This window comes from Staurois parvus, unplaced genomic scaffold (assembly GCF_062004578.1).
Source record: "Staurois parvus isolate SC_StPar_1 unplaced genomic scaffold, SC_StPar_1.0 ptg000014l, whole genome shotgun sequence".
Classification (NCBI taxonomy): domain Eukaryota; kingdom Metazoa; phylum Chordata; class Amphibia; order Anura; family Ranidae; genus Staurois; species Staurois parvus.
This window is the reverse complement of record NW_028317810.1, coordinates 13642575-13670325: the sequence shown is the minus strand read 5'-3', so window position 1 is coordinate 13670325 and position 27751 is coordinate 13642575. Positions and strand designations below refer to the sequence as shown.

The following is a 27751-nucleotide window of genomic DNA, read 5'->3' as shown; positions in this document are numbered from 1 at the left end:
CATTATTTTTTCACTTTGATTTTTGGGGTGTCTTTGAATTCAGTCCTTTTTAGTTTCATAATTTTCATTTCCATCAATCCATGGGGCATTCTTACATTCCTAACACATTACCCAGTCCATATCAGTATAGATATCAGCATGATATTTTTCCCCATTGAGATCTGATGTGTTTTCAAAGTGTTCCTTTAATTTTTATATATATATATATATATATATATATATGCAGTTAGGTCCATACATATTTGGACACAGGCACAATTTTAGTTTTTTCAGGTATTTACCAAAACATATTCAAGCTATAGTTATATATTGGATATGGGCCGAAAGTGCACACTCTCGGGTTTAATTTGAGGGTATGTATGTCCAAATTGGAGGAAGGGTTTAGGAATTACAACTCTTAAGAATAGCCATCCCCCCTTTTTCAAGGGACCAAAAGTAATTGGACAGTTGAATAAAAAGCTGTTTCATGGCCAGGTATGGGCTACTCTTTTGTTATTTCTTCATCAATTAAGCAGGTAAGAGGTCTGGAGTTGATTCTAAGCGTGGTGCACTTTCAGAACATATTCATTATATAACTATAGCTTGAATATGTTTTGGTAAATACCTGAAAAAATCTAAGATTGTGCCTGTGTCCAAATATATATGGACCCTAACTGTATATATGGCAGGGGGTTTAACCATTCCCCACACTATCCAAAATGGAAAAAAAGGGCTTTAGATATACTTTAATAGGAAAACCATACCAAATAGGAAAACTATACCAAATGTATACATTTTAATTTATTATTTTAAAGTGTAAATGTGCATATTTTTAATGTGAACGTCACATAGGTAAAAGCTTGCTCTGGCATATTCTAGGGAAGACATTTCATATAAGGATGTGTCATTTCCAGTACTTTGGTTTTCAGCACAACGAAAACTCAAACTTATTTTGGTAATGAAAAAAGTGTCCCTCTCATGACCTGACTGCTTACCATAACCTACTCCTTAGGCCGACCCCAATACCTAATCAATCCCTTACTCTAAAATTTAACCAACCCACTTAAAATTTGACCTACTTTGGTGCCTAAATGTAACCCTGTAACCTAACTCCTAACTTTTAACTTGACTCTAAAACCTAACCTAGGCCTCACCCTAACACCAAGGTAACCCCTTCACCACCCAGAAACACACTGAAACTTTGACTCTATAGTATACATCTAACATAAAACTATTAACACTTAAAGCTGAAGTCCCGGAGCTGTACGAGAGGCCTTCCTCTACACGTCAGGCTCCCCACCGAGGTACTGTACATGACACCAATTATCTACATTTCTATGGTCAGATTTTTCATCCAGATTGAACAGAATGATTTTGATTAAACGGAGTTTTGCTCAAAAACGATCAATGGCAAACTAGGTGTCTTTTTGATAATTCATGTATCCAAACATATTATTTGATTTGGTGAAGAAATGTCTGATCAGATGGTTAAAAGTATGGCACCATTAGATGATGAATGGACACCAGTGACAGGACAGCGTAGCTCAATCCATATGGGTGCCTTTATAATGTAACTCCAGTTAGGAAATCTGTGGCCAACTTCCTATATGTATGGCCATACACTGCAAAATTTACTATGCGGGTGGCTGCGTCAGGGACCCCTTTTGCCCAACATCCTTTCGGAAAACTGTCAGCTGAAGATCAGCCGCTCTTCAGGTATTCTGAATACAATAGCCCAACACAAGGGATCTGTCCATCTGCACTGGTAACAGAGATAGAGGAATCTCTGTTGGATATTTTTCGTTCAGCCGGAATGAAAATTATCTAAAAATATAAGGCCAACTTAACAGGTTTGACCACTACCCCTTTTGAACAATTGCTTAGACAACAGGATTCACCAAATTGAGTATGGGTTCTTTTCAATCAATGCTAACATTTCCAGTAGGATTAAACAGTACAGCAAAGTTCCTAACCTCTGCTTATGCTACCCAACACTGAAAAATGTAGTTCTATAGTGTCATATATACACGATAGACGAGAAGACTAGAAGGGTGTGAGCCTAGTCATTACCTAAACTTTCTTTTTCTTTGAGGAGATGATGTTTCAGACATGTGATTAACTTGATTCTGTGTGTGTTGTCACAGGAAGCCTTCTGAGCCATCAAGTGAAGAGCGATTAGTCCTGTCTTTGGCTCAACATCCTTGGTATTCAAGCTGCTAGAAAGACAAATATTGTGCTCAGTTCATTTTTTTATCAGAATAAAAACACAGAGATAAGGGAAAAAGTCATAACAACTGCTACATTAGATCTTTTTAATTAAATGATGAAAATGAATAATTTAACAACCTAAAATTTAGATTTATCTGCAAAAGCACACAATGGTTAGAATCATGCATCCATAAATCTACAAAGCATAAAACACGGTGTAGAGTAGCTATGGCATAACGTTTTCTAGTGTAGAATAGTCACGGTGTGTTACCTGCTACAAAGATCCGCAGGCTTCAGTTTTTGAAAGTATTCATTTTCTTTTTCCAGATTGTGCTCTTCGGAAAGACGAAGTCCAATATGCACACTGGGATTGGCCTCTTTATCATGTGTTACCATTAAAAGTTTTTGATTTAATTCTCTAACCAAATCTTTTTTGTTTTCTGGTATTTCTTTGTAGAAAAATTAAAAAGATGTCAATTCAAGAACCAGCAAATTAGTAAAACCATAATCACAAATAACATATCTACAGTAAATTGGAATGGTAAAACAGCCTAAAGTTACCCTGTTACCTCGTCCATTCAGGACAAAGTGACAATGTTTGATTAAAGTGGTTCTAAAGTCTAACTTTTTTTACCTTAATGTGTTCCCCACATTAAGGTAAAAAAAAAAAATCCCCACTAACTGTTCCCCCTATCCCCCTGTCAATCACAGCCAGTGAGGAGGGAGTGGGGGTGGGCCAAGCCAAACTGTGTGTCTATGGCAGTGTTTCTCAATCTTTTTTCAGTCAAGGCACCCTTGAAAATTATGCACAAATCTTGAGGTACCCAGTTCTAAAATGTAAAAAACTAAACAGCTTTACATATTGCAGCAACATCCACATATATAGAACACCCAACGTTGGAGGGGATTTATTCTTCCAAAGCAAATACACACTGGTACTGACTAGTATTCCATTGTTTCTCTTCTCCCTCACTCAGCTAATGTGACCCCGGTATTGGTGGATAGGGACAAACAAGGATGCTGTGCAGGCAGCTGACGTTCTCTTTATCAACTGATTATGTCATTGGTTGTTGGGATGCCATCTGCTAGGTGGTTGTAATGATGCCCAATTAAAACCTGTGGATTTGTGTTACCAAAAGGCAGGCTTGACATACCTGCTGGGTTGTGTACAATGTTTGGGTAATTTTTAGGCATTTTGCCAAGGAACCCCTGAAGAAACCAGAAGGCACCCTGGTTGAAAAAGGCTGGTCTACAGGGGCACAGATTTGGCTTGGAAGTGAGACTGCACGAGTGCCCCCAAAGCTAGTAACTTGCTATGGCGGGCACTTGGCAGCAGAGAGGAGCCAAGAGCAATGATAAGGGGACCCAAGAAGAGGAGTATCGGGGCTGCTTTGTGCAAAACCATTGCACAGAGCAGGTAAGTATAACATGTTTGTTATTTTACAAAAATTATTCTTTACAATCACTTCAAGACGTCTATAGACATGATGGTCCCTCGATCTGGCTTATTTTACCTGTACTGGGTGGACATTTTTATAAATATGGGGCAATTGATTGATTGGGGGAAATCAATCGATTTTAAAAGCGTTGTTTCCTGTGAGAAAAGCCAGTGCTGAAACTGAGACCCTCCTTCCTTTACTTAAACTGTAATGTTTGTTTTGTACTCTTACTGTTGCTGAGAAAAGTCTTGTCCTCAATCAGGCTGTGCAGTATGCCACAACCAAGTATACCTCAGGACTGGGATAGAAAAAACAAAAAAAAACATTTTTCCCAGGTAACAACAGCTTGTTGCCACTAATAGTAGTAGTTTGCAGGCGGGTGTTTACATTGTTACTTTTGGTTCTCTTGATGTTTTTTTTTTTTTTAATGTTCTGCTTGGTGTATGAAGGGATTAAGTATTTTTCTTGTGACATGTCTTCACGTGTTACTTTCTTCATGAAGGTTATATACAGTATAAAAAGTTGGAGAACTGCCTTGTGGTATAGACAGGCATGGGAAGCAAGTCGTGAGCATCCCAATGCTATGTAATGATTCTATCGGCAGCATAATCCTTTACCCTAGGTTCACACCTAAGCATTGTCTGCAGTGTTTTGCAAAAATGTAGTACAGTCCATTTGACATGATTTCCTATTGGACACGTTCACACCCAGGGGCGGACTGACCATTTGGAAACTCGGGCACCGCCCGAGGGCTCGGGGTCAGTAGGGGGCCCCATGAGATGCCCCAGGCACCTTTTTCATAGGCTTTTTTGAGTTTGGGGAAGGACACAGGGACCCCATGATCCCCTATTGCCCGGGGGCCCCATGAGCTGTTCACACCTAAGCATTTTCACCCGATGCATTTTTTGGAAAGGGTCAGGGACTTTTCTGAGCGCAAAACCTTGCATTTTTGGTTCTATGGACTTCAATGGGAATGCTGCAGAAAAACATGTATTACGTTTTTACTGCATTTTGCGCAAAACGTGGCAAAAACGCAAGTGTGAAAATGCAAAATGCACCACAAAAAGCACTGTAGAACCGGATCAAACGCAACCTGCATAGGCGTGAACCTAGACTTAATGGGACTCAATTTTGGGCAACCACAGAGATGGACTCCGAGTGGATTTTCATGGTTTAAGGTATGGGCAATACCATGAGATGGTGACAGGGCAGAAATCAGAGCACAGCCAATCATAGTACAACCAACTATAGCCCTGTACAGTATGTGACTGTGTTATACATAAATCTGTATACAACATTTATACAAATAAAACAAGTTCTTGAAAAAGAGGAGTTGTCTGGACTTATTTACTCAGTAAGGGGAGTCAGAAGCCATGGTTAACCCTTTGGGTTATGAGTAAGAAGGAAATATCACAGTTAACCTCCTTCTGGTTAAGGAGGAATGAACAGTACAAAGCTGCAGTACAGAACGCTCCTAGGGACCTATTTTTACTACATTGTAGTAAGTCAAATCAAACTGATGGAGACAAGTGGGTGCTTTGGGTGCCTCCGGCCTGAGAGTATTGTCTACGTACACCGAAGTTAAAGGATAAGTTCACCTTTTTAGGGTGGAACATGTAACATGTTCCCATAGCGGAAGTTGCTGTATGGCAAGCAGATATTCTGACAGATCTGCAGGACACCTGCACGGCATCAGCAATCTACTGGTCACTGGTGCAATGCTTTCTAGGCTCTTTTGGACAAAAATAATGCACATTTTTTTACCTGCAAAAAAAATGTGCATTTATTATTTTTGTCCAAAAGGTGAACTTATCCTTTAACCACCTCCCGTCTGGCCGTTGTATATAAACGGCTGGACGGTGGCAGTGCAGGGTCGGGTGGCCGTTTATAAACGGCCTCCCTGCCCCCTGCTTGTGCGCACTCCCAGTGTAAAAAAAAAACAAAAAACAATCTTCATCACCCCCCACAAGTAGTACAGTGTCACTATGGTCACCCTGTACTGCTAGGGTGACAGTATGTAAAAAAAAAAAATATATACATAAAAAATTTTTTTTTAAAATTATAATTTTTGGTTATAAACTAATTTGAGTTATTTTTTTTTTGATAACGGAATCAATTTTGGCCAAGATTTATGATGAAATATTATTTATTTGCAAAATTTTATAAGAAAAACACTTTTTTTTAAACATTTTGGGACATTTTCATTTACATGGCAAAAAAAAAAAAAAATCCCAGTGGTGAATAAATACCACCAAAATAAGGCATTATCTGTCTCAAAAAATGCTAAAAAATTCATATGGGTACAGTGTTGCATGACCGCGCAATTATCATTCAAAGTGTGATAGCGCTGAAAGCTGAAAATTGGCCTGGACAGGAAGGGGGTAAAAGTGTCCAAACTTGAAGTGGTTAAAGGCAAATTGTTGTTTAAATAAACATGTTATACTTACCTGCTTTGTGAAAAGGTATTGCACAGAACAACTTCCTTCCTCCACTTCTCCAAGTGCCCCCACAGAAAGCCACCTGCTATAGGGGCACTTGTGTGGGCGCACTCCTGAGCTAGGCTGTGTCCATCCATAGACACAGGGCAGCTCAGACCCACCCCTTGTTTTCTGCTCATAGGATTTGACTGCCTGCAGAAGGAGCCAATGACTCCCACTGCCTCAGCAAATCCTGTGAGAGCAGGGAGTGGAGCAGAGACCAGATGCAGCAGGGCACAGCACTGGATCAATACAGGACTCAGGTAAGTGTTTGTGGGGGGGGGGGGGGTTTTCAAAAACATTTTACCTTTAGAACCACTTAAAGTCAATAGTGCAATAGTGTACTCACTGTAATGGCCTGTAGTACTCTCCAGTAGCCCCTAGGGGGTAATCTGCTAACAAGTTCATTGAGATAAAATCATCTATTTTACTCACCAAACAGTTTTGCTTGAACACTAAAAGCTTGCACTGAGATCACCAGGACCAGCCAACTGAGAGCCATTATCTGCAAATAGAGCTACATTATTAAATCAAAAAAATCCTTGTGAGCATAGACATTTCTGTATTTATTAAAGTGACCTTATCAACACAGTATCACTTATTATTATACAGGATTTATAAAGCGCCAACAGTTTGCACAGCACTTTACAAAATGAAGGTAAACATTACAGTTACAATACAATTTGGTACAAGAGGAAACAGAGGACCCTGCTCGTTAGAGCTTACAATCTAGGAGATTGTATTCAAAAAAGTGTACCTGCTAAAAGAAGCATGTCTCTGGTGGCCTGCTGTTTTGCTGCTCCCCTTCCGCTGCAAGTATTCTAAACCTCTAGGTGTGTGAAATATCTGCTCCTGCACCGCACGCTGAGGTTCCTCCTGCTGACTCATACATCACTACAATACATGCAGTGATGGAAACAGATTTTCTGCCCATCCAATCAGCAGATTACTCACAGTGGCAGGGGAGCAGCCATACGGCAGCATTTCAAGACAGTAAATATGGTAAATATATTGAACAAGGTAAATATATTCACACTTGTTTTAGTAAGAATGCTTTGAAATATGAGTGAGCGAATGCTGACAGTGCCGCTTTAGGGGAGATATTCAGTAAAAAACAAAGAAAAAAAAGCAGCAGAGTATTATTTTAAGCCATAACTGTTAAAATCAAGAAATACAATTATACATTATTTTCTCCCAATGAGAGCTAAGCTAATATACAGTCCAGTGTCGGACACCCTGAATAAAATGTATTATCCATCAAGGCAGCCCAATAGAGTCAGCATAAAGATGTACAGGTACCAGCATAGGATGGTCAACCCAACCACCAAAGTGGAAGGAAGCATGACATGCTTGGGGAGGGCAGGGAGTACTCAAGCCACAGTTGCCAAATGAATAGAATTTATGGGTATCCTCACGATGGCAGGTTTTTATCATAAATTGTCCCTTGGATTAGTGATTTGACCTGTCCAAAATCTAAGGATGGGGATTTCCATGTGTAGGTGAGTGTTAGTTTAGTTGCTGTAAATATGTGTGTAATGAAGCAGCGTGTGCATTGAGGAATGGAGAAAAACAAACAGAGGGCTCTACGGCCTAGTACATTACCTTAAAAATATGTTTATTAATATAAAAATAGGCATTGTACTCACAAATTGTTAATAAAATCAAAGGCACATTGTAAAGGAACAGCTCTGTCCAATACGCACTATGTGTCTGTCTGTAATGAGAACTCTGGACATCCAAAAGGCTGACGCATTTCGAGGACTAGCCTCTTCCTCAGAGCCAACTCTGGGGTTGTGAGTACAATAGCTATTTTACATTTAATAAACATATTTTTAAGGTAATGCACTAGGCCGGTGCACCCTCTGTTTGTTTTTCTCCATTCAGTTTATATGGACTCCCCTGGTCTTTTGAGGGCAGCAAGGAGTGCATATCCCAAGAATTTCGTTATGTGGTCCTTATGACATTGAGTCCATCCCTAAGTGCAGGAGTATCTGGGTTTTCCACTTCTACACTACTGTGCATTGAGGAATGCCTGATATCGGCTTTTGCAGAAGGGCTTCCCATGGGTCTTTTACGAGGCTTGACCTGCAAAAACAGTGTTAACCAGGGTGTAAACTCTGATTCCGAAGCGACGTACCTTTGACAAATCCACCATATGTGAAGCATGTTACCTACTTCCTGACATCCTCTAAATATGGAGGCCGGGTAGGATGGAATACATTGACTATTCGAGCTGGGGTAAAGTACCAGCGAGAGAGCGCCTTAATAGGAGTTTTCGAGCACTTGAACATTGTGGGAGATCCGAATGTACTATGCCAAATCTTCACCCAATCCACCGAAGGGAGAGGGAAATCAATGTCTCATTCCCAACTAAAGCAATAAAGGGGAGTGGCCTGGAAGGCGGTGCCTGTTTTACAGGAATAGATGAGTGATAACACTCCCCTTGTTGTGGAGCCATTTATACATAAGAATTTGAAGGCAGTAATAGTTTTGGGGAGTAGTTGTTCTTTAACAGAGACTCGATTAAGTGTCATAGTTTGATATTTCCCTGCTGGGACTGTAGGTATAAGATTCTTGTTATTGTGCGAACAAGCGGATGCCCTTATCTGTTAACAGGGAGTATACTGTAGTGAACTCATGGTATAGCTACCATCTAAAGAATAGTGTAGCATCCATCCCCGGTGGAAATAGAGGACAATGAAAAGTTGAGGCAAAAGAAGATGGGATGAGAGCAAGTGAGATGCATATTTTATGGAGTTGATAGGTTTAGGGCATAGTTGGGGTGGAAACCAAAATTAGGGAAGGTAGGAGAATCTGATGGATGTTCCGGACATCCTGGAGGGCCCATAGTGGCAAGTCTAGCTTGGAGTGAGCCCTGTAGTTGTATGCAATGTCTGGCATAAACCCCCGCTTAGCTTAGATTTATATGAGGTGTTTTGTTCAGTCTGGGTCTAACCGGGGCCCAGATAGATTTTAGAACCTGATATTTCATTAAGAGTAAGACAAGCGAGGGAATGCGGATTAGCAGGACGTTGAGAGGGTAGAGTAACTTAGGTAAGCAAGTAATTTTGATGGTGTGAAAGTGGCCGAACTAAGATATATGGGGAAATACAAGAAGGTTTTTTATCAGAGGGGAGCTCAACAACACCACGTCCCCATCCTTCAGATGCTTATATTGCATCATATTACGAATTGTTGACGGGCATCATTTTACAATTTAACCATCTATTTTCAAATTAAGACTGACAACTAATTTCAATATTTATCATTCGTTTGGACAGGTGGCGTTTGGCTGATTGGACGGACATTGGATGGGATTTACACTACCCACCTTATGTGCAACCCAATATGTGAGGTATTTAAGTACAATGCAATTTGACATTTGTCCTACAGATAGCGCTTTGAACTGTGTCAGGAGTTCAAGGCTAAATTAAGCCTAATTTGGCAATTGGCAAATCGTATATTGGTTTTCTCCTCCTGTCTGTCTGTGGGGTGGCTCCCACAGCACTGTAATGTTCTGGAGCTGCAATGTTGGTTCGGCTCTTGTTGTGCATGGAAGTGACGGCCAACGTCTGTGTGGCGGCGTCACGTCGGCGGCGTCATGACGTCGTACATGGCGGGAAGGGCACATATAAATAGCTGGTTTGGTTCAAACAATTGTGTGGCTGATGGGGAGTTGGTGTTGCAGTGCTGGTGCTTTATTAGTGAGATCTTACTCTGATACATCTTGGAGATTGTAACTGCTATTTTATACTAATGGTCTCCCAATATTTATATTTTTCCTTAAATTTTTGTGTTTATTTCCTCTTATTATTATTTTTTTGTTTTGATGCTCTTGCTGTTTCCACGTCCCCTCTGGTTAATTAATTTTGCTCTAATAGAGGTAGGTTGAATATTCAAAATTACACTCTAGTATGTGTAACGCCATTGGGAACGATGGTAGGTTCAAGTGTTTTGAAAAGCATGTTACATTTATTTTTCAGTATCCAATATGACATCTGTTGTTCGGTTTCTTTGATGTAACATAATTAAACCAAATGGCAATAATTGTAGATGTGGAGTATTTTGCTATTGATGCCTACCACAAATGTTTAAGGTACAACAATTTTTTACTCGATTTTCTGAAGGAAGTGTTTTTTCTGGAATTTTTCAGTAGTGGTGATGTCTTGTTAATTCCATACATAGCATGTGTGCTCTTCTACCAACCATCTGAGGCATCATCTTGTCCAGGCTATTTAAAGAATTCTTTGTCCTACATAATTGGCATTCATTACTTTGCACATTATCCATTTATTTGAGGCATTATGTTATCTTTGGTAAGTTGCCCTTCATCAATTCTTAGCAACAATATATTCTTATATCTAATCTTTTATACTTGATGTGATTTGAATTTTCTGATTTATGTATCCAAATATCCATTTTATTTGTACAATGTATAATTGATATGAACTTGTTGTTGTAGGTGCTATATCTATTATCTCCTGAAGAAGCCTAAAATAGGCTAAACATGTTGAGAAATATTGCAACGGATCTATGGTTTTGTACAATTATTACCATTATTGTTGGCATACTCAATTGTTAATTTTTTAAAGTTAAAAAGAATTTTTATTGATTTGACAATAAACATTGTATATCTACAACATTGTTTCACTTTTGAAAAAGTTTATCCTGGGACCTTTAAAGTCCCATTTACTCCCCTTTTTTCTGTGAGGAGTTCATTCTCCTCCTCCTTCTCCTTTGATTCCTTTCTTTCTTCCTTTTTTTGGCAATTAAGATATATGGGGATGATCCCATGCTACAAACAGGTCTTTAAAGGATTTTAGGAGAGGCACTATATTGGCTCTATAAAGGCAATATTAAGTGTGGATGAGTCCAGTACCCAGATATTGAAGATGTCCTCAATTGAGGAAGAAATACATTTAGTGCCATAGATTGAAGGATTCACATAGGAGGAGATTTACTAAAACTGGAGCATTCAGAATCTGGTGCAACTGTTCATGGTAGCCAATCAGCTTCTAACTTCAACTTGTTCAATTAAGCTTTGACAATAAACCCTGTAAGCTTATTGGTTTCTATGTTGAGCTGCACCAGATTTTACACACTCTAGTTTTAGTCAATTTTCCCCATAGAGCCCAGACAGGGCTGTGAACTAGGAGAGGTGTGTTAGTAAACTGGGGAGAGAGGTGGGAGGTATGGTTATGTATAGAAAAATATCATCTGCAAATACAGCGATCTTATGCTGGATGCAGATACTTCCAGTCCTTTAATGTCTCAATGCTGGTGGATGTGTGCTGCTCCTGCCAGATTTATAAGGGAGGAAAAGGGGCAACTGCCCTGGGCCCCCCCCGCTAAACAAAAATTATATAAAACAATATTTAAAAAATGATATAAAATAATAAAAAATAACTAAAAAAATAACAAAAGAATTATGCAAAAACATATATTAAAAAACACTTTATTTTATTAAATGCAGCTTGGGAAGTAAGATCATCTGTATCATCTGTAAAAGTTTTTACTCTAGACTGGTATATTGTATCATTTTTTTTTTAATGAATTTTGGTGGCTCAAGCAAACCACACAGAGTGCTATGACTACGTGTGTGTGTGCGTGCACATGCGTGATCTTAGAATGATGTTGTGTCATGCATTTTAAAAATGTGTCATTCTCATTGAGAATGTAAATCAACTCTGTGTATAAGGACCCCCCCACACCTAAAGTGCCCTAGGCCCCCCAAGTTCTAAATCTGATCCTATGCGCTGCTAAGAATTCCAGGGCCAAAATGAATAACAGAGGAGCAAGGGGGCAACTCTGACAAGTGCCTCTTTGAATTGAGAAAGGCATGAACATGAAGTCATGGTATCAGATAGTTGCAGAAGGAGATTCGTAGATTTCAGCTGTATTTCACTATAGGACTTGCTAGCTGAAGCTTAAGTGTTGCAATACTGCATTCAGGTAAGACCATGACAAAGTGTCCAACACCTTGCACATATCCAATGAACACAATATCATTGCCAGGGAGTGCCTATGTGCTAGGTGTATAGAGGAACAGTGTATGGGAAGGAGAAGATGTCTGCCAGGGTAGCATCATTAGTGCATAATTGGCAAACCGATGTACAAATTCTTGGATCTGCAGAGTATTGGCTGAGCATAGGTGTTGTTTAGGGGCGAAGGAGCCTAACTTACTTGTGAGCATAGAACCAATTTTATTATTGCTGGCATAAAACCTCTGGAACATTCAGTGAATGTGATGTTCTGTATGGTCAAAAGTATAACGAATATGCTCCACTCTTTGTCTATTATGGGCTATTAAATAGTTTGGAGGCTGCATCTAATTCTCCTTCAAGGGGTGCTATGTGGGATGTTTTTTTTTCTGATGTGACACGTGCTGTATGAGATGGCTGCGAATGACTATTTTATAAGCTTCCCCAAGCATGACATAAGAAGAAACTGAATGTTCATTTAGATGAAAATAGTCAAATGAATGCAGCTTAAGGTCTTCCAGAATGTAGGAAAATGACAAGAGGGAGTAATTTACAGTGAAGGAAATAAGTATTTGATCCCCTGCTGATTTTGAATGTTTGCCCACTCACATAGAAATGATCAGTCTAAAAATCGAATGGTAGGTGTATTGTAACACTGAGAGACAGAATAGCAACAAAAAATTCAAAAGAAATGCATGTCTAACAAATTATGCACTGATTTGCATGTTCATGAGGGAAATAAGTATTTGATCCCCTATCATTCAGCAGGATTTCTGGCTACCAGGTGTCTTTCATACAGGTAACATGCTGAGATTAGAAGCAGTCTCTTAAAGGAAGTGCTGCTAATCTCATTTTCTTACCTGTATAAAAGACACCTGTCCACAGGAGCAATCAAACAATATGATTCCAAACTCTCCACCATGGCAAAGACCAAAGAGCTGTCCAAGGATGTCAGGGACAAGATTGTAGACCTACACAAGGCTGGACTGGGCTACCAAACTATCGGCAAGCAGCTTGGTGAGAAGGTGACAACAGTTGGTGCAATCATTCGCAAATGGAAAAAACACAAAACAACTGTCAGTCTCCCTAGGTCTGGTGCACCATGCAAGATCTCACCTCGTGGCGTGTCAATGATCATGAGAACAGTGAGGAATCATCCCAGAACTACACGTGAGGATCTTGTCAATGATCTAACAGGCATCTGGGACCACAATCACCAAGAAAACAATTGGTAACACACTACGCCGACAAGGATTGAAATCCTGCAGTGCCCGCAAGGTACCTCTGCTCAAGAAAGCACATGTCCAGGCCCGTCTGAAGTTTGCCACTGAACATCTGAAGGATACAGAGGAGGACTGGTTAAAAGTGTTGTGGTCAGATGAGACCAAAATCAAGCTCTTTGGCATCAACTCAACTTGCCGTGTTTTGAGGAGGAGGAATGCTGCCTATGACCCCAAGAACACCATCCCAACTGTCAAACATGGTGGTGGAAACATTCTGCTTTGGGGGTGGGCCAAAATCCCTCCTGAGATGTGTGCAAACCTGGTGGCCAACTACAGGAAACGTCTGACCTCTGTGATTGCCAACAAGGGATTTGCCACCAAGTACTAAGTCATGTTTTGTGAAGGGGATCAAATACTTATTTCTCTCATGAACATGCAAATCAGTGCATAATTTGTTAGACATGCATTTCTTCTGAATTTTTTCTTGCTATTCTGTCTCTGTGTTACAATACACCTACCATTTGATTTTTAGACTGATTATTTCTTTGTGAGTGGGCAAACATTCAAAATCAGCAGGGGATCAAATACTTATTTCTTTCACTAAATATGATGTTCGGGGTTCCCTTCTTCCTTGGTGAAGATAGTGGGGGTTGGTCCTGACTCTTGTTGAGAGCAACACTGGCAGAATTCAACCAGGAAGATTGATGGTATCCTGTAGAGGAATGGATAAGAGACTCCCACTACTGTCAATCACAGCTAGTGAGCCAACGAGGAGAGAGCGGGGCTGAGCCGCGCTCCATATGTGAATGGACAGATGGCTCGCTCTAGAGTCGCTGCTTTCTCGGGTGCCCACATAGCAAGTTGCTTGCTATGGGACACTAGGCAGAAGGGGCCACGAGCGCCAGGGGACCAGAGAAGAGGAGGATCAGGGCTTCTCTGTGCAAAACCAGAGCAAGTAAGTATAATATGTTTGTTATTTTTAAACACTTTAATATCACTTAAATGTCTGTGATTGAAATGGATGATGCTTACTTTTCAGCATCCAGTGCCTAGCACAAGAACCTGTAACGGCTTGACTGACAATTACTAGGCATTGTAACATGGTTCCCAAATACATCTTATAGAATTTGTTGAGGCAGAGTTTCCTTTTGGTGGTATTTAGTCATCACTTGATTTTTTATTTTTTTAATATATAAAAAGGAAAAAAGAACAATATTTTTGGAAACAAAATGTTCCTATTTCTTTTCTAAAACTTCTAAAAAAGAAAAAAAAAACCCAGGACAGTATGGACACTGCCAAAACGACCCCAATTTTGGAAAGAAGGCACCCCAAGGTGATCACTTTTTTTGCCACATTTTTTGGAAATGAAAAAATATATCACTTGTTAATTTTCATGCACTGATAAACAGCATCACATGGTACAGACTGTCAGCAGAATACATAAAGGCACAGTCAGCATTTGTAAAAGGGAAGCAATGGGGAAAATGTGCAATAGCTGCAATAAACTGTGGCCTTTGATTCCAACGAACGTCCTGACCTGAATTTCAGTTTATGTCATCTTACACACTATATTGTCAGGGCAACATAGATGTATTGTGCACATATAGATAGTGGTATACATTAATGAAGTGCTATATGTAGACTTATACTGCTTAGAAAGGATCAGTCAACCTATTTATATACAGTGGACAAATTCTGCATTGCTTACTGTATACATTGCCAATCTCATGTGTCTCTACCCTTGTCCTAACCTATGCACTAATGTGCCTAAATAATTACATAGACATGCAAAACAGTGCCAATTTTAGATAGAGGCTGGTTTTGGGTTACTGAAGGAAACCTGAGCACCTAGAAGAAAAAAAACAACTCAAAGAGAAGGACAGTATACAAATTCCATACAGGTTTTTCTCCTGCTGGGAATTTAACCCCTGGCTCCAGTGCTGTAAAGCAAGAATACCTAGCTGTTAATTAAGCTGACCATATATTATATTCGCATTTTTTCATAGAAGCACATGGGGTGATTAACTTTCTAGCTTTCTACATATCTTGGGTACTTAGTGGCACTTTCAACCTTTTTAAGTTGCCAACTCGGAACCTCATTTCCTTATGCCATAGAGTTTCCTCTTGTTGAAACAGGGATCGCTTTGATGTTCCACAGGTGCCATCAGCAAATTACAAAAAAAAAAAAATATCTGTGGGAGGTGTGTAGGGTGGGAAATGAGATATACAGAGCTAACAAATATATATTAAAATCCTGTGGATCAATAATTTCACTGTCTTTTCAAAAATTATATACAATTTTTGGGAGGACTGACCCCCCTTTCTATTATCAAATTGCTATTAAAAATCATTCAGAATGACTAGTGTAATTCATGTACATATCTCTTAGCCTCACTATAGCAAGGAAATGCGTAATTTCCCAATTTTCAGGAACAATCCTCGGTTTGAAGAATTGTTTTTTTTTTGTTTTTTTTTTAAGAGGTTTTACTACAACAGGCTACTTTTTCTGCCTATCAGTTTAATTTCCTAACACTTATCAATTGTTAAATTTAAAACTCCAATTGAATCCCATTATTCTCAATGGGTCTGTTCACACCTAAGCATTGTGTGGCTTGTCACAAGAAGTTAAAAAAAAACAACATAAACATCTTTGGTCAGAATCGCACCTTGTTAACTCTTTTTTTGCACATTTGTATATGCAAATTGTAGTAGAGGAGCAGATTTGTGTGCTTTGAAATGAAAGCGACTGAAAAACATACATAAACAAGAGTTTTTTCAACGTTCCCATCCAAAAGTCTATGAGGCCAAAAATGCACTGCATACTGCAATTTGCATATACAAATGTGCACAAAAAGCCACGAAATCACCTGGCTACCCTCTCACTGACTGCGAATGTGGGTTAAAGTATCTGTGTTTTATATATACTGTATATTTCGCTCCATAAGACCCACTTTCCCCCCCCCCAAAAAAATGGGGGAAAATGTCTTTGCACCTTATGGAGGGAATATAGAGCGGCCGGCCCGGTATTCCTGCCACCGTGCTAGAATACCGGGCCGGCCGCTCGTTTCTACTGTGCAGAAGAACCCACTCCTCCGTCTTACCTGTTCCTTGGTCCAGCTTCCATCGGCCGTCTTTTCTCCCTGGCATCGGCAACTTTAGTGTGGGCACCTGGTTGTGACAGCTTGTGGCTTCACAGCCGGGTGCCCACTGCACTGTGCTTTGTGAATGGCCCCATAGTCTTGTGGGACCTGTCCCCTGTCCCAGAAGGATACGGGGAGGGAGGAGGGAGGACAACTCCGCGGAAGGTACTTGTCAAATTTGGGTACCCTCCCCAAAGGTCCGCAGTCTCTGGTCATCTCTTGTACTGTGCCCGCAGTCTCTGGTCATCTGTAGTATGTCTGCAGTCTCTGGTCATCTCCTGTACTTTGTCTGCACTCTCTGGTCATCTCCTGTACTGTGCCCGCAGTCTCTGGTCATCTCCTGTACTGTGCCCGCAGTCTCTGGTCATCTCCTGTACTGTGCCCGCAGTCTCTGGTCATCTCCTGTACTGTGTCCGCAGTCTCTGGTCATCCCCTGTACTGTCCGCAGTCTCTGGTCATCCCCTGTACTGTGTCCGCAGTCTCTGGTCATCCCCTGTACTGTCCGCAGTCTCTGGTCATCTCCTGTACTGTGTCCGCAGTCTCTGGTCATCTCCTGTACTGTGTCTGCAGTCTCTGGTCATCTCCTGTACTGTGTCCGCAGTCTCTGGTCATCTCTTGTACTGTGTCTGCAGTCTCTGGTCATCTCCTGTACTGTGTCTGCAGTCTCTGGTCATCTCCTGTACTGTCTGCAGTCTCTGGTCATCTCCTGTACTATGTCTGCAGTCTCTGGTCATCTCCTGTACTGTCCCTGCAGTCTCTGGTCATCTCCTGTATTATATCCGCAGTCTCTGGTCATCTCCTGTACTGTGTCCGCAGTCTCTGGCCATCTCCTGTACTGTGTCCGCAGTCTCTGGTCATCTCCTGTACTGTGTCCGCAGTCTCTGGTCATCTCCTGTACTGTGTCCGCAGTCTCTGGTCATCTCCTGTACTGTGTCCGCAGTCTCTGGTCCTCTCCTGTACTGTGTCTGCAGTCTCTGGTCATCTGTACTATGTCTGCAGTCCATTGGTTCAGAATTTTTTTTACTTGTTTTCCTCCTCTAAAATCTAGGTGCGTCTTATGGAGCAAAAAATACGAGAATTACAATATATTGATCATTAACAAAAACGTAATTTTTAGATAAAACATGGTAAAATCAGAGGTACAAAACAATGATCAGTAAAGAGAATGCTAAATTGTTTCAATATTGAGCGACCTAGCAAATTCCAGATGCCCCATCATGGTAAAGATCAATGTCCGTTGTGCACCTACCCAGCACAATCACAGATTGGACTACACTGCACTGATATCTGATACAGTTGTCACCGCTTATTGAGTAAATCAGCATTGTTTCTTTATGCAACATATGCAGTGGAAACAAAAGAGTGATCATACCTCCTTCTAGCACAGTTATACTGGAAGAACATTACATTTGCAAGCACTTACCTGTTCGTCTGATTGTAGATCTACAACACTGGCAAGCCCTTTGGTACAGGAAGACTGAAGAAAGCCTGAACTCAATCAGATCCTGGGATTGTTTTGTTACTTACTGATCACATGACTTCCTCAAAGCCTTCCCACTCACCTATAACAGCCAAGCATTTAAGGAGGAACTGGGAATTCACTGACTGTTTCTGAGGCTGCAGTTCTAGGTTAGACCTTTATTTTCTTTCCTAGTTACTATTCTATGCCATATGCCAAAAGCTGCAGATTTTTGTTATATTTATATTATTCCTTTATAGCTGTTTTCTTGTTTTTGAAGGATGCTCTTCAGTATTTCAGCTTTGAGTGAACTTGTTTTTAGATTCATTTTCATTGAGATCTAAAGACAAAGCATTAACCACTTGCCCTCCAGAGGATTTACCCCCCTTCCTGACCAGGCCATTTTTTGTGATACGGCACTGATTTTTACCTACAGGTATGCTTATAATAAAATGAATATCTCCTAAAAGTGCATTTAGGAGATACTCCAGCTAACAGCAGCTGGTTATATGACCAGCTGCATGCTTTCTGAAGGAACAACATACCTGTGCTATTCCTTCAGAGCTCTGTGCCATGCCTGGGGCTCCTATGTGGGAGTGACGTCATCATGGCTCAATCAGTCATACGGCCGGAGCCTGCCAACCTGGAAAGGAAAACCAGGTAAAGATGGAAGCCCTGTCAGCGGTGACAATGCAGCACTGGAGGTCTTCGTTTTAAGGTATTTCATAATGTGCTAGTATGAGATGCATACTAAAACATTATGATTTTACCTTGCAGGAAATATCATGAGTGCCCCCATAGGAAACGGCTTCCAATGGGGGCACTTGGCTGGGGGGAGGAGCCAGGAGTGCCAGCAGAGGACCCAAGAACAGAAGCGTCGGTGCTGCTCTGTGCAAAACTATTGCACAGAGCAGGCAAGTATGATGTTTATTATTTAATGAAAAAAAAATTCAAGCTTTACAATTGCTTTACATCTGGAGGAAAAGAAATTTAATCTCCAAACATGGAAAGGGTTCTTCACAGTGAGAGCTGTGAAAATGTGGAATAGACTCCCTCAAGAGTTGGTTCTGGCCAGCTCAGTGGATTGCTTCAAAACAGGCCTGGATTGTTTCTTAGATACACAGAATATAACATTTATAGGTAACAGTGATCTAAGGAATATCCAATTGCCTCTCGGGGGATCAGGAAGGAATTGTTTTCCCAGCAGGAGCAAATTGGATCATGCTTTGCTGGGTTTTTTTTTGCCTTCCTCTGAATCAACTGTGGGTATAGGATTATAACTTTTTTTTTTTTTCTATGGTCGAACTGGATGGACTTTTGTCTTTTTTCAGCCAGACTAACTATGTAACTATGTAACTTGAAGCACAGTAAACTGCATTTACTTTTTGAAGAAGTTGGAAGTGACGAAACGCGTCAAGGAAGTGACGTCGGACGTAGACGTACAACCGGAAGTTGCGGAGCGGCCATCTTGACTGAGGTTTTTCATTCACAAATTAAGATTTTACAGAGGATTCAAATTCTTTTACTATAAAGAAGGATCACAAAGTTTTTTCTATATGTTTTTATTGTAAGCATAACTTTATTAAAATATATCCCTTTGAATATGATATACTACACCATAAAGATTCTGTTTTGACCCTTAATATGCTACCACATGGAGGGTGAGCTGAGCAGGGATGGTCGGATGAGGAGAGCTTTCCATGCTTATTAAAATGTTTAATTTGGTAAGGTACATGATGTGTGAGGTGACGGGGAGTGTATCTCACATTTACATGTGTACTGTGAATATTAGAGAAGCACTTTTTTGTATCCAAAGGATATTGCACTATTATTGTTTTTTTTTTGAGGAAGAAAAGAAAAGACGGATTGGAACACGGTTTTGGAGTATATGATATTGAGAGCTATAAACAAGTTTTGATAGGATAATGGTGTTTAATACAGCCATTTAGATGTGGACACTAAGTGGGGTGACACGTCAGTAACCACAGGGTAATTATATGTCTTGTGTATTTGTGTGGGGTAATGCACTATACTGCATTTTCTTTTTTTTTTGAGGATTTCACAGATTAAAGGAATATCTTCATGAAGGTGGATTAAATCTGAGAGCACGTATATAAAAAGTTTGAGGATATCACAGACGCTGAAAGATTACTATATTGACTTTTGAACTTTCGGGGGTGAAAGTGGAATTTTTGCATCTAGGGAGATTTAGGATTATTTAGAGTGATTGTTGTTAGGTGAACCGCAATTGTGTGAATTAACTGCATTTACTATGCTTCAGTTTGTGAATGAACAAGAAGCTCTCTGCAGAGTTCTTCCTGTTCAGTTATTCTGTGCAGCCTCAGCTACAGAGATATTAAGAACAGTGCCCTCAATCACTTTCTCTGTCTTAAAATTGAGACATTTAAACAAAGACCCCCCACCCCCCAACAGGTTTATTAAAAAAATTATACAAAATGATAAAACAAATAATTAAGAAATAAATTGGGCTCATTCAAACTGGTTCTCTGGCCCATACAGCGTGAATGAGTGGTCATTTGTGTGGCTGGAGTGCCAGGGAGGCTGTAGGGGGCTCTGTGGTTTCTAACAGTGGCCCTTATCTCAATCATTAGCGTTAGCTCACCTCCCTGTGTGTCACCCTGATTACTAGTCCCTCATCTCCCTGTGTATGACCTTCACTTTTACTATAGATCAGGTGGGAGGCTGCTAATCCTGGGTGGACATATATGACATCCTCCAAGAGTGCGCCTCGTGCATGCTCTAGGGGCTGCACATCAGCACGATCTGTCACCCACTGTGTCCACCAGACACAGCAGAAGACAGATTGTTGTACCAGGCTGGTCCTGGTAACATGTTATCTCTGTGACCAATCACATAGTACACAGTGGCTTTCATTCATAGCCATTCATTGTGTGCTATTGTGATCTCTGTGATCGGTCACAGTGATCACATGGTACAGAGGCCAATCACAGCGGACCTGTACCATGTGACAGCTGTAGCCAGTCACAGCTATCTCATTCATGAAAATGATTGCTTATAACAGTGATAAGATCATCGCTGTAATAAACAATCATAGTGAAAATAAATCATGATCACCTCCCCATAGCAGTACAGTGTCTGAAAAGAATGTTAACAATGTATTTATTTGTTTTACATACTGTCACTGCCACACCAGTCATATGATGATGCTGTACTGTTCTGGTGACAGTATATGAAGAAAATTGTAAAAAAAAATTAATGTCTTCATTTTCCAAACAATTGTGGCAATACATTACAACTTCAAAAATCTCGCCTTGCCTCCTACCAAATACCTTGACCTGTCTACTTTTCAAAAAGGGGTCATCTGGTGGGGGAGCAGTCAGTACATCAGGACTGATCAATGTTTTTTATATATATATATATATATATATATATACACCATGGTTTGTGTACACTCTATAACTTTCACACAGAATAAATAATAAACACTGATTTGGGTTAATTTGGCCAAAGAAATGTAGCAAAATACATTTTGGCCTAAGTTTATGAAGAAAGATAATTTGTTCGCAAAATTTTATAACAGAAACAAGAAGAATGTACCTTTTTCTCAAACTTTTTGATATTTTTTTTTATATTATATGACAAAAAAAAAATTAAAAACCCAGTGGTGATTAAATACCACCAGAAAAAAGCTCTATCTGTCTCAAAAAATGATAATATTTTCATTTGGATCCAGTGTTGCATGACTGAGTAAATGTTGTTCAACGCTTGACAACACCGACGGCCTGGGCAGGAAGGGGGGGGGGGGGGGGTGAAAGTGTCAGGTATTGAAGTGGTTAAAGACCCCTTTTCTCAGATAGTATTTCAATCATTAGTGTCCCCTCATCTCCTTGTGTGTAACCATTATCAGTGTCCCCTCTCCCTCCCTGTATGTCACATTTACGAGCATCCCGACATCTACCCATGTATCAAGTGTATTAGTGTCCCTTCATTTCCCTGTGTATCACTTTCACTAGAATCCCTACATCTCCCTCTATTAGTGTCTACTCATCAACTCTGTCAAATTGCTTACTGTCCCATATCTCCACGTGTGCCACATTCATTTGTGTCCTTTTATTCTTCTGTCACAGTTTATCCCCCATGCCCCCCAAGAGTTCCCCCTCATCCTAACCTTATATCACTTTCATTAATACTATGTAGCATGTTTTAACAGCTTTCCCACCGCCGTATAGTAGAACTACTGCTACAGGGCTGCACAAAATCACACATACAGTTGCAAGAAAAAGTATGTGAACCCCTTGGGATTACGTGGACTTTTGCATGAATTGGGCATAAAATGTGCTCTGAACGTCATCTAAGTCACAACAATAGAAGAACACAGTCTGCTGAACATAATACTACACAAACATTAGATGTTGCCATGGTTTAATTGCACATAACATGTAAACATTCACAGTGCAGGGAGGAAAAAGTATGTGAGGCCCTAGCTTAATGACTTCTCCCAGAGCTAATTGGAGCCAGGAGTGAGCCAACCTTGACTCCAATCAGTGTGATGATATTGGATGTGTTGCTGACAGCTGTCCTGTCCTTAAAAAACACACACCTGTTTTGGGTTTACTGGTTTCAAGAAGCACTGTCTGATGTGAACCATGCCTGTCAGCTAAAGACCTACAGAAATCTCTGGCACATGCTAACATTTTTGTTGACACATCTACAATAAGGAAAACATTAAACAAGAATGGAGTACATGGGAGGACACCACGGAGGAAGCCATTGCTGTCCAAAAAGAATATTGCAGACTTAGATGACGTTCAGAGCACATTTTATGCCCAATTCATGCAAAACTCCACGTAATCCCAAGGGGTTCACATACTTTTTCTTGCAACTGTAGTCCGTGGGACTACAAGTGCCAGGGGAGTACCAATAGAAGTATTACCATATTACTGTGGCATAATATGCAAGTGTGCGTCAATAAAATGGGTGATAAATATATAAAAGATTAATCAAAACACAGTGGACAATGAGTAATCCAATAAAATCAAAAATTATTAGTTAGTAGATAAATGATAGTCATTAGTTACTGTAACAGTTGTATATAACTAGACAAATAATAATATAATCATACAAGTGACCATAAAAGACCCGGATATAATCGTGTAAAAAATATTAAGTGGGAAATGATCATCACATATTAATTACTCGGTATTGATCATAAAACCCAAGGAAGAGATGTGCCATCCTTAAAGAAATATGGTCAAATATACAGCAAGATCTCTCATCTTACACTTATTATAGTCTACAGCAAGACTATAAAATCTGAATAGGGATAATAATAAACAGATAAAAACGTAACTAAATGTATAATTATGACAAGAGTTTGTATGTATAAAAAATATTAATACTAAGTCACGCAAACATATATAAATATGAAATCAAGTGAAAAAACATAAATGTTATAAAACTTTATTATGATAATAAAATGGATGTATAAACCCCAAATCAATCGGGTATCAAGAGTATGAATATTAGGTGGAATAAAAAATTAGAATATAAAAGTAATGTGTAAAATTGTTCTTGTAAGACAGAAATAGATTAGCTCATATCAATAAAACAGTTTATATCAAGGTCAATGTTGAGGCCCAAAGGAGTATGTGTACGTAATAAATAAATCCATTTGGTCTCGAGCCTTGAAACTGCTCGGAGTTTGAAAGTACCTCTCTAATGTTTCTGTACAGTGTCTATGCCAATAAATTTGAGCCAGTGCGGATTCTTATTATGTGACTCTTGGAAGTGTAGGGAAACTGAGTGTTCCTTAAAGCCCTTCTTAATGTTGCTCAGGTGTTCCTTTAAGCCTATCTCATACTCTCCTGGTAGTTCTGCCTATATACTGCTTTCCGCATGAACACTCAAGGAGATACACAACGTGTGTACTGTTACACGTGATAACCGTTTGGATGTCGTACACCCTGCCAGTAATACTGGAACAAAGGTTTTTTTATTGTTTTCTTATGAATACTGTTATTGACACATAGCATGCATCTGTTGCATGGGTAAAAACCTTTATGATTGAGGCATAGAGAAAGTTGTTTGGGTGGGTAAATAATGTTGGGGGCAAGAATATTCCTTAAAGGGAGAGCTTTCCGATACGTGATCTCAGGTAGATGTAGATCAGGTAAAACAGTGCCTAAAACTGGGTAATTTTTGAGTATTGACCATTTTTTCTTAATAATTCTAGCCACTTGTTTGTATTGAACTGAGAAGTTCGTAATAAATGGACAAAATCCATCCTTCTTAGTACTATTTTTGGAAATGAGGAGGTCTTCTCTATTGAGGTTGCTCACTTCTATAATTTCTTTTTCCAGAGTAGCGGCATTATAGCCTTTTTCCAAAAACAGTTTTTTCAGGGTTTCTGATTGTGTGATATAATCTTCAATTTTGTCACAATTTCTGCGTATACGCAGAAACTGTCCCTTGGGTATATTATCCAACCATCTCGGGTAATGACAGCTGTCCTTAGGTATAAAGCTGTTTCTGTCTGTGGCTTTAAAAAAAAACGTATTCATGGTCACAGCACAGCTGAAAATCCTCAAATGGCCAAAATGCCCCGTCACCTCCTTACAGTGACCACAAGGGCCAGCTCGCTTATAGGATCACACCATGATCCTCACAGATATTACTCGTCACAGGTCAATCCCCTCACTCGGTATCATCAATAGTGGCTCTCACTCTGCTCCTTTAAGGTCTCCTCCAGCCACTAGTATCAGTAGTACCACTCACTCCATATAGGTTCATGGTAATAAAGCATAGAAATCCTCCATAGTGTAATGATGTTTATTTAAAGCCAAAATACCAACATAGAAAAATTGCCCACTCACATATGTAATGTGCAGTATTTGCTTGTCACCTCATATTATGGGTGTACTTGCATGGGTAGTGAAGGTGCACTAAGATGGCGCCCACGCTGGAAATGACGTCACCGCGTACCGGAAGTTCCTCCCCGCGTACCAACGCATTATGTCACACTAGTCACGTGACTTCATTAGGATATACCTTGGTATACACGTTACCATCTGCATGATTTTGATGTTGAAGCACTAACCTATGTTCTCAGTGTTTGGACTTTTTCAATACTGTTTATCTATTTTTGGTGTGTTTATGATTTTTTATTTTTTCAATGTGGACATTTATATATGTGGGTGTGTGACACTTATCACTTTTATATAGGTATTTATCCCTATCAGGGGATTCACATATTTGTTTGCACTTTGTATTTGTGAGCAATGGATCTCTCTATTGTGTATTAGAGGGATTGTGGAAGATATATACAGTAGGGTCCATAAATATTGGGACATCGACACAATTCTAACATTTTTGGCTCTATACACCACCACAATGGATTTAAAATGAAACAAACAAGATGTGCTTTAACTGCAGACTGTCAGCTTTAATTTGAGGGTATTTACATCCAAATCAGGTGAACGGTGTAGGAATTACAACAGTTTGCATATGTGCCTCCCACTTGTTAAGGGACCAAAAGTAATGGGACAGAATAATAATCATAAATCAAACTTTCACTTTTTAATACTTGGTTGCAAATCCTTTGCAGTCAATTACAGCCTGAAGTGTGGAATGCATATACATCACCAAATGCTGGGTTTCATCCCTGGTGATGCTCTGCCAGGCCTCTACTGCAACTGTCTTCAGTTCCTGCTTGTTCTTGGGGCATTTTCCCTTCAGTTTTGTCTTCAGCAAGTGAAATGCATGCTCAATCGGATTCAGGTAAGGTGATTGACTTGGCCATTGCATAACATTCCATTTCTTTCCCTTAAACTCTTTGGTTGCTTTTGCAGTATGCTTTGGGTCATTGTCCATCTGCACTGTGAAGCGGCGTCCAATGAGTTCTGAAGCATTTGGCTGAATATGAGCAGATAATATTGCCTGAAACACTTCAGAATTCATCCTGCTGCTTTTGTCAGCAGTCACATCATCAATAAATACAAGAGAACCAGTTCCATTGGCAGCCATACATGCCCACGCCATGACACTACCACCACCATGCTTCACTGATGAGGTGGTATGCTTAGGATCATGAACAGTTCCTTTCCTTCTCCATACTCTTCTCTTCCCATCACTCTGGTACAAGTTGATCTTGGTCTCATCTGTCCATAGGATGTTGTTCCAGAACTGTGAAAGCTTTTTTAGATGTCATTTGGCAAACTCTAATCTGGCCTTCCTGTTGTTGAGGCTCACCAATGGTTTACATCTTGTGGTGAACCCTCTGTATTCACTCTGGTGAAGTCTTCTCTTGATTGTTGACTTTGACACACCTACACCTACCTCCTGGAGAGTGTTCTTGATCTGGCCAACTGTTGTGAAGGGTGTTTTCTTCACCAGGGAAAGAATTCTTTGGTCATCCACCACAGTTGTTTTCCGTGGTCTTCCGGGTCTTTTGGTGTTGCTGAGCTCACCGGTGCATTCCTTCTTTTTAAGAATGTGCCAAACAGTTGTTTTGGCCACGCCTAATGTTTTTGCTATCTCTCTGATGGGTTTGTTTTGTTTTTTCAGCCTAATGATGGCTTGCTTCACTGATAGTGACAGCTCTTTGGATCTCATCTTGAGAGTTGACAGCAACAGATTCCAAATGCAAATAGCACACTTGAAATTAACTCTGGACCTTTTATCTGCTCATTGTAATTGGGATAATGAGGGAATAACACACACCTAGGCATGGAACAGTTGAGAAGCCAATTGTCCCATTACTTTTGGTCCCTTAACAAGTGGGAGGCACATATGCAAACTGTTGTAATTCCTACACCGTTCACCTGATTTGGATGTAAATACCCTCAAATTAAAGCTGACAGTCTGCAGTTAAAGCACATCTTGTTCGCTTCATTTCAAATCCATTGTGGTGGTGTATAGAGCCAAAAATGTTAGAATTGTGTCGATGTCCCAATATTTATGGACCTGACTGTATTTTCACCTTTTTATAGTTTTGCCACTTTGTCACTATTAATTCACTTATAGATCCATGTAGGATCTAATCACTTATTAGTACATGTTATTATTTTAGTATTTAATAGCTCTATACTATATTATAGTACACCTTGGTTTTAGGTTTAAGTGTCAGCAGCTCAGGGTTAGGGTAGATCCTTATACACGCAGGAGAACCCATTATTAAAACTAAAGGTAAACCTTTTATTATTTTGGATAGAGGGAAGGGACCCATTATTCTCTTGTAGGAGGCCCTCATCCCGCCACACAGGGACAGTGCGGGTGATGTAGGCTCAGCGGTCCATGCACAGCTCGGTTTACAGCGCCGGAGAAGGCAGCACACACGCAGGCAGGTAGGTGCATTGTATTGTAGAAAAAAACATTGCGAGTCTCGGCTGTAATATAAAGCCTGCTTGATCACTGTTTGTGACAGTAGAACTTTAGTTCCTCATGGCCCCACAAACACAAAGCAACACAATCAGCAGTGCATGCCCCTTTTAATGGGTGCATTCGACAGCACATCCAAATAGTATGCATGGAAACGCTCCTTCCAGCCACATACAAACCGAAAATGTGCTAAATATTAGACTGGATGCATACATCTCTACAATCTTTCTCGAACCAACCAACTCTAAATAACACCGAGGCCTGTCTTGCTGGATATAAATCGATTACAAGATGCCTTCCACTACATACAGTAGCTGTCGGTCAAGTATCCATTTTAGACTAAAACTAGATAACCAACAATACGTCAGCGCGCAGCCCAGCGACATATTAGCCACTCTAGGTTCCGCCCTCTATTCTTGCTTGCCGCCTCCTCTATGGAGGAAATAGCAGCTCTCTGTCCGCCCCCCCACCCTCCCGAGCCACACCCC

General features: G+C 40.1%; 1 protein-coding gene across 3 annotated transcripts in view; it reads right to left on the bottom strand.

Annotated features, from left to right (window-relative positions):
• TCN2 (transcobalamin 2) overlaps window positions 1-18007 on the bottom strand; it is a 42255-nt gene extending 24248 nt beyond the window's left edge. Inside the window, exons 1-4 of one of the 3 annotated variants that reach the window (XM_089677426.1) lie at window positions 17871-18007; window positions 6539-6608; window positions 2459-2636; window positions 2050-2195 (exon numbers count right to left, since the gene is read on the bottom strand). In XM_089677426.1, coding sequence (XP_089533552.1) covers window positions 2050-2195; window positions 2459-2636; window positions 6539-6605 — 391 coding nt within the window. In that variant the 5' untranslated portion in view covers window positions 6606-6608; window positions 17871-18007. Of the gene's footprint in view, window positions 1-2049; window positions 2196-2458; window positions 2637-6538; window positions 6621-17870 lie in introns of all 3 variants that reach the window. The other 2 variants (XM_089677444.1, XM_089677435.1) reach the window with 2 other exon arrangements.
• Between the last annotated feature and the right edge of the window lie 9744 nt (window positions 18008-27751).